General features: G+C 38.5%; 1 protein-coding gene across 3 annotated transcripts in view; it reads right to left on the reverse strand.

Annotated features, from left to right (window-relative positions):
• Window positions 1-5,058: 5,058 nt before the first annotated feature.
• LOC146420931 (cilia- and flagella-associated protein 58-like) overlaps window positions 5,059-12,875 on the reverse strand; it is a 34,623-nt gene continuing 26,806 nt past the window's right edge. For 2 of the 3 annotated variants that reach the window (XM_085047871.1, XM_085047873.1), the window contains 4 exons: window positions 9,907-10,047; window positions 9,332-9,555; window positions 7,419-7,530; window positions 5,059-5,214 (listed from right to left, as the gene is read on the reverse strand). In XM_085047871.1, coding sequence (XP_084903997.1) covers window positions 5,074-5,214; window positions 7,419-7,530; window positions 9,332-9,555; window positions 9,907-10,047 — 618 coding nt within the window. In that variant the 3' untranslated portion in view covers window positions 5,059-5,073. Of the gene's footprint in view, window positions 5,215-5,600; window positions 6,391-7,418; window positions 7,531-9,331; window positions 9,556-9,906; window positions 10,048-12,875 lie in introns of those variants that run through there. The other variant, XM_085047872.1, reaches the window with a different exon arrangement.

Consider the following 12,875-nt stretch of genomic DNA (forward strand, 5'->3'; position numbering starts at 1 on the left):
AAGCAAATCACCAAGCTCCTTCATTTCTTGGGAGAAAACTTTGATTTCAATAGCTGCCAACCTGCCTAAACTCACATGGTAACACACTATTCGAAAGCAGATTTCTTTATGAAACTATAGTACCAGCTCTGAGAAAGAAAGATGGCTATGTACATGTTCAGACACAATAGCAATAAGCACTTCAAATTGGATAGAACAGCTCTACTACCAAGTTAGCACAAATAAAATAAAACATCTGCCTATTTTAAGTGTTTAATATGTTTTTAATATACCCATTCACACACCAATATAAGAATTAAAATTATTTTAAACCCTTTATCCTTGATGTGAGGCATGGAAAAACTAAGTAATCTGCCCAAGGTCACAGAGAAAGTCTCCTGCTCTCCCCTCCCTGTATCTCACAATACCTGAAATGGAACTGTGCTGGAGACAGCAGCATCCCTTCTATTCCTCCTACTCTCTGTCACTGGGACAGTCAGTTCTCTGGAGGGATTGAAACTTACCTCAAAACTTGGCTCAATGCAAGGACATGTGGGTGCTATCTGGCTGTAATCTCTGAGTCAGATCCATGAGCTAATCATGCCTTTTGCCCTTGCACTCTCTGAACTATGAGCTCAAGACACAGACAGCACAGCATCACATCCTGACTGCCCAGTCCTGGGCTTTGATTGCTGACAACTTAAAACAACAGCGATTAAAAATACGTATGCGCAGAAAAACAATGCTTTCACTGCTACATGCAAGGCTTAAATAAGACACATTTGCCTTTGCCTCCCTGAACAAATGATCTAAGTTGCACTTTTCTTCTACATTTATGAACAATCTTCTGAGACGACTGACAAAAGAGGTAACTGACATATAATGTGAATCTTTACACTGTTATCCAATCCAAGATGTGCAGCTGAATAAAATTCTGCTCAGTCAGACATAAAATCAAATTAGAGGAGTTCGCTCTGAAGAGAAAGAACTAAATTTGAAACAAATAAAGCAGTGCATAATTCACTTTTAATGGCATAAGTTCCTAAAACCACACTAATCATAATCCTAACAAGGTAATACTTTGCACTGTGAGTTTACCACATCATTGCTCAGTACACAGAAGAGCAGCAGAGCTTTAGTCACGTGAGGGATTTGCCCCACATGCAAAGTGAGCAACTGTATTTTTGCAGTCAGGACTTGCAGAGCACTCCTGTTTATTAATAATTATACATTATGCCCTTACAACACATGTCATTCATCCCACACGTGTTCACAAAGACCTTCACCCATCAGTGAAATCTCCTGGATAACACACAACAACATATTTCTCCACAGAGCCCTGCAATATTACTCAACGATTTTAAAAAGAACCCAAAAAATGCTCTATCGTGACTGCACAAATTCAGAAGGAAGGTAATGACTCAGACATAAAAACTGGCTATCCCTGAAGTAACATCTCCTGTGTCTGGAAAAAATTCCACTGGATTATTATTGACCATAAGTATTCAAGACCTTGAGTTTGGATCTGATTTTTAAGACAGCATTTTTCATCAGCACAGCAGCTCACAACTGTGAGAATACCTGAATTAAATGAGAAAGTATGACCACCTGCTTTACAGCTACTCTTGAAAGTAGCATCTCAGGATGTCCCTGCTTATTTGGTATATGAGAGCTGATACCTTATAACCCAAGATGGTGTGAACACAGGACACAAATAAATCAGAAACAAGAACAGACTAGTAATTTCTCTAACACAGGAAATCTTTTGAAACCTTTATTAAAATGTTCAACTCTGAAAAGCTGTTCTAGCAAAATCCAACATTCAGCATGTTGCATACTCACTATCTCTCAGCATATGTCTGATCCAAAAAATGTGCCCTGATGACCGGTTAAGAAATATTTTTGTATGAGATTTTAGAGTCAAGCTGGGTTTTTCCTGTACTGTCAGCAATCTAAATTTTCTGACTGAAACATAGCGAATCATTCTTTTAATCACATAGCATGGATTGTAGCTTGCTTCTACAGCTGCCTCGGTTTTAAAGAAATGACAGGTTAGAAACAATGAAAAAGCTAATAAAAAGGATATGATCAAATGCACATCAGGAGCAGATAAAGTAAGCAGATGCTTTTCCACATGAATCTATATACTGTGATCCTTCCTTACTTAGCAAAAATTTCCATTTATATATCCAGCTGAAACCCTGTTCCCTGCACTTTTATTTAAAAGACCATTTACCAAAAAGTAAAAAAAGAAGACAGAGCTACAGTGCATACAATACAAATGGAATTATTTTTCCCTTATAAAAACATTATGGCTCTGCATGAGTGTGCAGCAAGGTGAATACCCTACAAATCAAACTGCAGGTTGCCGACACTGGGCTCAACCATTTCCTCACATAGGTTATTTCTAAGCTCCAAAGGTGTTTTTAATACTCAGTATTCAATACACAAGGTTTTTTGTACTCTATCTTATTAATACACTTTGATGTGAGGGAATTTATGCTACATAATATGCACATTAGACACTGACACTCACAAGCTTCACCTTAAACAAATATCCTATTTGCTTGCACCATGGCCACACACATATGAAAAAAAAGTTATGTAGGGCAAGAAAGAGATTAAGATGATTTTAAAGCTGATGCACCCAGCGGCTATGCCCTTGTTACAGGACAAGATGTGACTGAAGATGACTGGGAGTGAGGAAGTGTGACTTATGCAAGCAAACATAACACAGGGAAAGAGTCGTTCTCTGACCTAATAAGTTTGTATCCCTCAGTTCTGCTGTCTCCAGCTCTGAACATGGGGGATGTTCTGCCAAGTAGGCACAGGCTAAGTCATCAGCAATTCCCCCACTCCTGCACATGAGCAGTGACTGAACTGAAATGACTTCCAGGAGAGACCCATAATAAAAAGATGCTCAATGCTATTAAGTATGAGGGGTTTACTAGGTTTTTAAAAAAAAAAAAAAAAAAAAAAAGAGAGAGAGAGAAGAACTCTCTCAACAAATTCTATTGAGGGAACAAAATTTAAAATTCCTGAAATTGGAGCAAAATTGCTGCTGTTTCCCATGATTCTGAATTTTAATTAGGATCAAACCCTACCTATCCTTCAAATACTTCACTTCAAATACATTTCAAATCTTCCAAACTGCCCAGAAGGTGGCCTAGTGAAGCCACCCTCCTGGTGTGTGAAACTCAGCTCTCTCCAGAAAGCTGTTGCTACTGCTCTGTTCATATCCTTCTGCTGAAAGTGCTCCTCAGGCTCATTCCTTCACCACAGCACTTTGGGATTTGATAAAACCAGTTTAGTAAGTTATTAGCAAGGGGGGGTTTTTTGGTGAATATCAGGGTATAATTTTACAAAACAGATACTCTCATCATACCAAGGAAAACCAGTCGAAAGAATAACAAAATGCCTTGTACCAGGTTATCCAGACACTCAGCCAAAGCAGCTCTGCTAGTAGACTTAATTTGTGATCACTGTGCCAGGGAGTTATCCAGTAGCACATAGAGCACTTCAAGGAAATGAGCTGGGGGCTGTCCTCCACCTCTGATTACCTCCTTTCACCTACACCCTGCTATGAAGGAGCCCTATTTCAGTCGTTATGGAGGACTCAAAAAACTGTGGAAAAACAGAAAAGAGCTCAGAAATGTTGATGTTAAATCCCTGAACACAATGCAGAGTGTGGTATTTTTGGCCTTTACTATTATTTCTCCGAGGGAAACCTATATTTCAGCATTGTTACACAGGAAATTGGTGCCTGAATTACTGACACAAAGGAACTCATTAGCAATTCTAGTTATAATAATTAGATTTTATATAGCCAAACTCTGTCCTAAATCTAGAAAAATAATAAAAAACCCCATAGAATTGCCATAGAAGGACCATTGCAGAGACAGAAAGATTGTACAAATGGCTAGGACAGTAATGTAGGCTCAAACACCTACTATTTCAAAGATTTTCTTGGGCAGGCAACTTAATACCTCTATATCTCAGTTTTTCAGCTGAAAATAAGGATAATAACAAAATGGGAGCATACAAAGGATAAGGCAAGATAGACAAGAGAGACTATGTAAAATCTAACAGAATTGGGTTTGTGCATGGGTAAAGCACAGTAAATTTGAAGCTATTTTTGCTACATTTTAAGCTAACAATTTCACTGACAGCATTTCACTGCTATGCAACAACGATCACTTTTCTCCAAGCAGAGGAATAATAAACCATACATTACAGTCAAATGAAATTTCAGATCAATGTTTTCCTATGAAACAATAAATAGAGACAAACCCTGCCTTGATAAGATCTGCTGAGCTTCTTCTCAAGACAGAGGGTGATTCAGGACACATTCTACTCTCCAGCGAGTGATACCCAACACAGACATCAAGACTATTAGGGTATTTAAGATGTTAAAATCATACCTAAAGCTGGTAATCTCTAGTTATCCCTACAGTCACCAGAGAGACAAGATTTACACCTCTGGTTAAAGCCCAAAGAGTCTTTCTCTCTTATATTTGATAGCAACATTTGCACTACAGGAATACAGTCTGTCCTCCATTCTACAACATAAATCTACTGTTATCACTGGGGTTAAGGGACATCTGATACAGTTAAGAAAAGATAAGCTACCACAATTTTTTTTTTTTTTTGCAAAGTTAAGCACAAATACCTCGAAATCAAACATGCCCCAGACAGCAGCATATCTAAATCACAGAAACTCTGTAGTATTCCTCCTGCCAAAAGCCAAGCTAAGCACAAATGGAATCAAACAGGAACTTTCCTTTATGTTCCGGTCATAACAGGCTTGTTTAAAATGACAAAGAAAATCCTTTCAAAAATTTAACACTGACTTGAAGACTAATCTATGACATGAATAAACTAAAGTCAATTTTTAATTGTATTTTCCAGAGTTGACCAGGTGTCAGTAACCAGAATGTAAAAATCAACTAATCTGATGCTGTTCTCTTTCAGTGAGTCAGTGCTGCCATCTAAAGCTATCTAAAGGGCATGCAAAAGAAATTCAAAGTCATGCATCCAAATAACATTCAGGAAGCACATGTAAGTAGACAGAGAATGCAGGGTAAATCAAACATATTAATAAGATGTAACAAAATAATGATGTTGCAGTACCTGAAGGAGAAATTCTTTCTCTATCACTTCACCTGTCTTGGTGATAAGCCGCTTCTGTAGTCTCTGTACTTTCAGAATCAGCTCATAGGTAGTGGGGTCGCTGGCCTAGGAAAGAGCAAAGGAGTCTCAAAAATGATCCATGATAACAAGTTACTGATTCTCATTTGCAAATGAAAACCATAATATCTAAATGTTCAAAAGTAACAAGTGTAAAAGGGAAGCTGAGGGAGGATGCATTCAGCTATTTTATTTTTTTTTTAGATTGCATGCATACAAGCAGTCTTTAAACTTAGTGTGCCAATTTCAGTAGCAACTGGAATTGCCCACTGACAAATGAAGAGCAGCACAAGCACTTCCTGCTGTTTAAGAACTTCAAACAGTGCCAACTTAGCTTCAAAGGAGAGGAAGGTTTTCCTATTCAACGAAAGAAAGACTAACTGCAATTTAGTCTTGAAACGTGGAGAATTTAAGAGGAACAAATTTGGGGGGGTCCACTGATGAATTATTATGAGGTTCTAAAGTGTCCATACATGTGAAATCTCATTCTTCAATTAAATGCTTAAAATGGTGACACAGTATGCACTAAACTGTTGCCTTCTCCCTACATAGCCTGTAAGACCAGGAGCTAGTAGATGTCTGTCTCTCCATCCCTTCCTTTTCATACTTTTGGCACAGATTGAATCTGGAGAAAGCTCTAAGGAGCAAAGAAATAATTCTGTGAGGAGCAGCCAGCAAAGCTTACTTTCCCAGTGCTTTGTGTCTAATTGTTGGATCTTTCATTGAAGGACAAACTCTGACTGAAGCTTTTCCTCACTCAGGGATTCATAACACCTCTCTCCCATCTGGTCTTTCCTCTCTCATGTGGTATCTCATAAGGATTAAACTCACACTGCAGTAACAGCTCCAATAAAGTCCTGCTCTCTTATGTTTGCTTGAGCTTATAAGGAACTTGGTATCTCATTGCTCCTAATTTTTTGTCTGGTTTTATCTAAATTGACTAATCAATTCAAGCGTAACTAGGACACTAACACAGATACACACGTAGTGCTCACAACACAACAGCATTTCCAGAGAAATCAGGCTAAAAAGTAGACCAGTCCCCATGATTCACTCAGTCCTTGATTTTTTATATCCCTGCCCAAGCATGGTGCCAATTTGTGACAACTGTAGTGATATGAGAGTGTTTGTTCATTAGGAATTGAACCAAAACCCCATCAGGATTATTTCATACGGATCTTGCCATCTGCTGGTCTCTCTGTGTTCCAAATACAAACCAGTAACCTAGAATGGAAAGACATGATTACCCATAATCAGTCTCTTCATACATTCATTTTCCCATCACTGGATGTTTTGACTGGCCTGATTTTTCTTTGTTACAAGGTGCTGCTAGAGATGTAGATGTGTTTAACCTAGTTCAGCATCCTGCATATATCTCCCTTCCATAAGAAAAGCTAATCACACCATCCAACTTAAAGCTCAGCATGGAAAGATCAGAAATTCACTATCATGCTAGTAAGTACAGTCAAAATATTCAGCTCTGCTTCTGCAGGGACTGAGCACATTATCACTCATTATTAGAGCAGCTAAGCAACTCAGGCTGGCATCAGATCAGAGACCCATGCAACAGAGGAATCTCAGATGGCACTGGCTTACATCAAAAATATCCAGTGATTCCAACTGATGTTCATATATTTGGTCTATGCTTGATGGAATTTTTATTTTTCCCCTTCACTTGGCAGGTTCAAATCGCGTGAAAACTTAGATTTGCTGTTTATGTAAAGCAGTTTGAACTCACATTACCTGCAATGACTATCTTTGGGAGTCCACCACTGTTTATGTGGAGGCCTCTTCTTTTTTTCTCAGACGTAATTTTACCTTCTGACTTCATAACTGTCCATTCTTCAGTCTACCTATTCTATGAGCCATTCAAATACTGGCTTTCTTCCCATACAAATCTCCCTAATTGCTGAGGGTAGGATTGTATCTTTCCCCTATCATCCTATTGCTCACCATCCATGTTAAAGAATCACCTCTTTCTAAATTTACCTAATGTATTCTTGTCCCCTTTAGTACTCGAGTCTCTTTACAAATCTCCCTGCTATTTTTCATTGAGAAAGTGCCACAAAAATAACACTGATTGCATTGTGCAAGGCAAGCATTCAGCAGGTAAGGATTCCATTGGTATTATGGAAATTGCAGTCTGCCCAGTTCCTCCACATCATTTGCGTAACAGTAAACGAAATAGGCTTTGTGCTGGGTCACTGATTTGGTAATAGGGGCTTTGGGAACACAAAATGCTCACACATCACCTCTAATCTTCTCCATCTGTGAACTTGTAAGGGCTTCTGCAGTTCTTCTTCCAAAATTTTGCACCGAGTCTGTTCCCTTAACAGTTCATTCTGCATGTGATTAAACTCAAATCTGAAGACCAGCAAAAAATAAAAAGAAAATAAAAAAAAACCACACAAAAACACTTTAGTGTGACCAAGGCAGGAATATGGACATTAAAAAAAATTATTCTCCCATGCACTATAGTGCACAGGAAGCACTACATGGAAAGCACAGAGTCACTTTGCAACTACAGCAATACTTTGGGGGCAAAAACGTATCAACTTGTGTTTGAAAGGTTTCAAATCTACAGTAGCTCACACAGTCCATTATATAAAACACACTCTAAGACCTAAGTATGATGGACACTATTCCTAAGGGAACTGAAGTTTGATTTCTTTTATTACATCTCCTCTAGGAATTTCAGAGGTGACTTGTTGATGAATTTAAAATTAATTGAGCAGTACTTAGATTCTTTGACAACTAGGCTTTTATGGTGGGGATAGGGGGTTGAGGGACAGGAAAAAAAGGCACATTTTGCAATGATCTCACCCTTATCGCTTTAATGATTGGATCCTCTAAATTCTCCAAGGTCAAAAGGGGGTGGAGGATTGTGATGTGCCTCCTCCACCACTGAACCTTTTCTTACTAAGCTCAGAGCTGCATTTAGCTCACTGGAGAGAAAAAGGCCTTTTTTTAACTGTGAGGTTGGACAAGGTTATGGAAGAGGAAAAAAAACCTCACATTTCCAGTTGGCAAATCGGGAAAGCTAATTAGCAGCACAAGTGATAAATGGAGTCTTTTCGACAGGCAGTTTTCATGATGGTTTTGGACTTCATTAAAGTATGAGATTGCTGCTGCAGTTAGCAAGAATTGATCCACCCATCATGGCATGCAGCACACTACACTTCAATACTGTCACTGAGTTTCAATACAGTAACAGACTTTCAGCTGAATGCATTTGGGCAGCAGGTTCAAATCCTATTCCTATTTGCAGTCAGTCGATGAAAACTGCAATTGCTAATGTTGTGTGCCCACTTCTCCTTTCTGTTTCACCAAATCAAACTGGCATAATTCCACTGGAGTCAATGGGACTGACCATGGACTGAAGTTAATTTGTTCTGCTGAAAGCAGAATTACACTGATAAACTAAAGATCTCACCCAAAACTGTGGTAGCTAGGCAGAATTGGCACAATTGTTATCTGCTAAAAACATAACTGCCTCTCTTTACAAACCAAGACTGAGTCTTTAAAAGTGACCAGTTTCCCTTCAGGAAAGAATATCCCTCAAATACAGGAGGGGTAAACAAGAAAGGAAGCATTAAGCCAGAGAAGGAGGAAATAAATCAGGCTTGGGCTATTAAACTGCTGTTTTAAAGAAACACAACCTTCAATGAAAATTTAACTAAATCTTTCTCAGAAAGCATGTCTGCATATAAATCTGGAAGGAGAGAGCTCTAAAAACATGCAGGGGTTTGTTGTAAATATGCCAAGTGTTCCCCATACTCTGGGAATTGCTTAGCCAAAAGGAGTTCCACTAATCTAGGCCTTGTACCACTGTACCACTAAGTTGCTCACTGGACTTTTCTGCTGTTCATAGTCAGGTTTATTCTGTAGGCAGTAACTCACAGTATAAGGGGAAATATGGAAACCATTTCAACTTTGCCCAAGACCACTTCTTTCCTCCTTAACATATTTTAATTTTCCTAATTGCTGATAAATTGTTTTATGAATTTAATCCAGTCTGTATTTGAGGTGATACCAAACAAACCTCTTCTCCAAGGTATAATGCTTGTAGATATAAGTCTTTACCTCATGTAAACCATACTTTCTGTATCAAACACAAAACCATGGCTGCAGCCACTATGAAAATGTATTCCATCGGGTTTCCTACCTGAGCTCCTCCACACTAGCCACAGTCTTGCCAAGTATTCCCTTCTCACGCCGAAGCTTTTTGATCTCCAGCTTGAGAATCCGCATGTCTTCCATTCTCTGCCGGTACTCGCTCTCGCCTCTGTTCAAGATGGCTTGCTGGATTTTTATCTTCTCGTACAGCAGAGCCACTTCATCATTGCGACGAATAAGCTGAGTCCCCAGGGCATGTCTCTCACAGAGCACCTGTGGGCACAGGGAAAAGCAGTAAACTCACACTTCCTTCACACAATCCCAGAGTATCATGACTATCCTTGTATCAGTCAAAATCATGTGCATTAAGAGGTTTCACTGTCATTTTAATGAAAGAACTATGGCAAGAACCAAATAATTTTCCCTATGGGGATTCAATCACCTGAATAGTCAAGCAAAAAGATTTAGTTCACTTCAGTATCTTAACATTTTGGCTTTAACGGCACTATAAAGCTTTAGTAGTCCCACATTCACAGTAGCTAAGCATCTTCATCTTAAAAATACACTGGACAAACGAGGGAACAGAATGCAGGGTATTTGAAAGCTCAGATTTGAGATTCCTACCTTGTCAAATTCCTTCTTCTGTCTCACTCTCTCTGCATCAGCTTCAGCAATGATTTTTAGGAGTTTTCTCTCTTCTGCCTCCTGATTTTCTATATAGGCTTTGGTTTCCATAGCCTGTTTTGTCATCTTTAGCAGTTCAGCCTGATGGAGATAAAGAATATAGGTGAACTGCTAATTAATAACTTCCCTCGCATAAACCTACAATTAAGAGCTAGTTAAAAATATCTCATACATTCTTTTAGCTTCCTGAGAGGTACATATTTTGTTATTTTTGAGAACTAATCACCAAGACAAGCAAGCATGAAGATCCATAAAGAAATACTGTAAACACTAGTTTAACATAATTGTTTTATACACAATAGAAATTTGAAAGGATTTTTATCTATGACAATGGTTTGAATTGTAATTCAGGGATGCCTCATTTAATTTTGTTTTTAATTATACAGGTCATATTTAGAAAGCTTTTCCAAGTCAGTCTGGGATGTAACAATAGTTCACCTTGCTGAAAAGGGCAACAATCTCTGCTGTATAATACAAAGCAACATCAAATCAAGAAAGGCTTCAGACTGGAATAAAAGAATTGGAGGCAACCGGGAAAGGAACAGCAAAATTTAAGAGCCATAGCACTTTGTTTAGTGGATGTGTAATTAGAAAGATTGGGGAAAAAGAGGGGCTGTCCCTAAGCAAAGGAGCAGTAATGCACGGCTACAGTGACTCCACAGCACTAACACAAACTAACACACAAATGTGCCCAATCATTCTATCCCACTGTCACAAAATCTATAATTCAAGGCATGTATGTAGATAAAAACTAATAGGGTCTTCCTAGATTATTAGAAGTTTTTATCCCTGCTAGGCAATTAGAGCCAAGGTGGAACTAGCTGACCACAGTTCATTTTCATAGATATGAAAACTTTCAAGCCTCAACTCAAAGACTTTGCCACAGCTCTGACCCTTATAAAGGATGATGTTCAAGCTGCCTTTTGGGAACAAACATCATCCAATGCTGAAAGAATGAGGCTGTGATGAAGGCTGCACCTGCAAAAACATCGATTTACGACAGAAACAGTTCCATCATCAGAATAAAATAGCTTGTTCCATTCTGATTTTCTTTAATAAAATTCTCATTTTCCCAAATGTGCAAGACATAGCTCTCTTAGTCAGTGTCAGATATTCATCAGTATTCATCAGCCAAATAAAAATGCAAGTCACTTCATCCTGAAATGCAATCAACACTGTGCAGAAGCTGTCCACAAATGTAAAACCGCTCATGCATTCGGCATTGCAGGACAATATTTTTTTTAATAGATCACAATTCTGTGGTCTCCTTATGTCAGAAAAATATGAATTGTAAACAAGAAGTGGCATTAGATGTGGTCAGCAAACATTCATATAAACAAATCTCCTCACTGGAATGCACTCAGTTAAAATAAATCTGAACTGCTTTGTACAGCAAGGAACATAAATACTTAAAGCCACACAAGGACTTTCAGTTAGATTAAATAAGCTAAGAACCACAGTACAAGGGTCTGTGTACATTAGGTAAGAGAAAAGGAAATGAATAAATACAGTCACTGTGCAAGCAGAAAAATGGTCACATCTGAAACTGCTGTAAATCAGCATAGCTCACCTGAAGTTGGTTCAGAGAATCTATAAGAACTGCAGAACAGTCAGCAAGAAAGAATAACATATATGGGACTTACACCAATATCTCAAACCAAACTCAAACTAAATTCTTGTTTAGATTCTGAAATATTAGTGTAAGTGACACTTTTACTGGTACTAGAGGTGGCAGGAAAATGGAGTTTTACAAAGGTTATAACCGGGACTGAACACAGAATGCTGAAATAACAAGAAGTCAGCTTTTACACTCAGATTTCCAGAAAATGCTAACAAAAAGCCATGCATAAACATCTACAAAATTATACAAAACACTTGACTTGCCAGCAGCTCAAATCTCAAGGGCCATAAATAGATTTTTTTTTAATATTCAGATGTTTTGTCAAGCAACTCTAACCTGCAGCCCTGTATGAATGCCAACTGGAGCCAGAAGATGGCATTGTACTGGCTTTAATGGAGCTTGGATTTACCATGATTATACATTTCTAAGACCTTTATGCCATCTGAGGTGAGCATGTCTGCACAACCTCATTTCTATGAAACCCAGTCCTCCATGATTTAGCACATTCTTTAAACCTATTTCCCAGGATCAGTTTTCTTACTTCCTTCACATCAGTGCAAACAGGATAAATTGATGCTGGCTTGCAACACAAATAATTGGGTTATTTTGTGCCTGTGACAATCAGCTTCTTCTGAATTCTCTTCTGGTTTAGTACTCAGCAGTGACACTCAGGTAGAAGACCCCAATGCCCTGAAGCAAGTCAGTAATGTCATGTCAGTGTATGGACAAACTTGCTGGTGAATAATTGAGTGGGTAAACCACGCAGCAATCATATGTTTGTCAAATAAATGGCAGACAGTTCTGAGGTGATGAGACAGAACTGGGGACTAGTTAAGGCAGAAAGCTGCACACAGGAAATGAGATGCTGTTTGACTTCTCCATCACTGATGGAACATCTCTGAGACATTTCAGGTACAAGAATACAAATTCATCACCCTTTCACAAAGCCCTATTGACATCTTGTCATAACTGTAATGTGCTGAGAGAGGCTGAAAATTCAAGAAGTCACTCCAGCAAAGCAATAAACTGACAAAAGAATACATTGTGAAAAGTGACAGGGAACTTTCACTTTCACAGGGTTTTGGGGGTGTTGTTTGCATTTCTTCCTGGTATTGTTTTTTTTTCCTGGTGCTTAGTGAAGATTAAAAGTAAACTCCTGTGAACACAACTCTTTAAATCTTTCCAGACCGCAGCAAAATGGGTTGAGATACCACCACAAATCTAATAGTTTATCCAAGGATGGGCTCCAGCCAGCATTGAGAAGAAGAACCTGAACTACAAGCTTGGA

Source organism: Lichenostomus cassidix, unplaced genomic scaffold, assembly GCF_008360975.1.
Source record: "Lichenostomus cassidix isolate B80296 unplaced genomic scaffold, HeHo_3.0 HiC_scaffold_609, whole genome shotgun sequence".
Classification (NCBI taxonomy): domain Eukaryota; kingdom Metazoa; phylum Chordata; class Aves; order Passeriformes; family Meliphagidae; genus Lichenostomus; species Lichenostomus cassidix.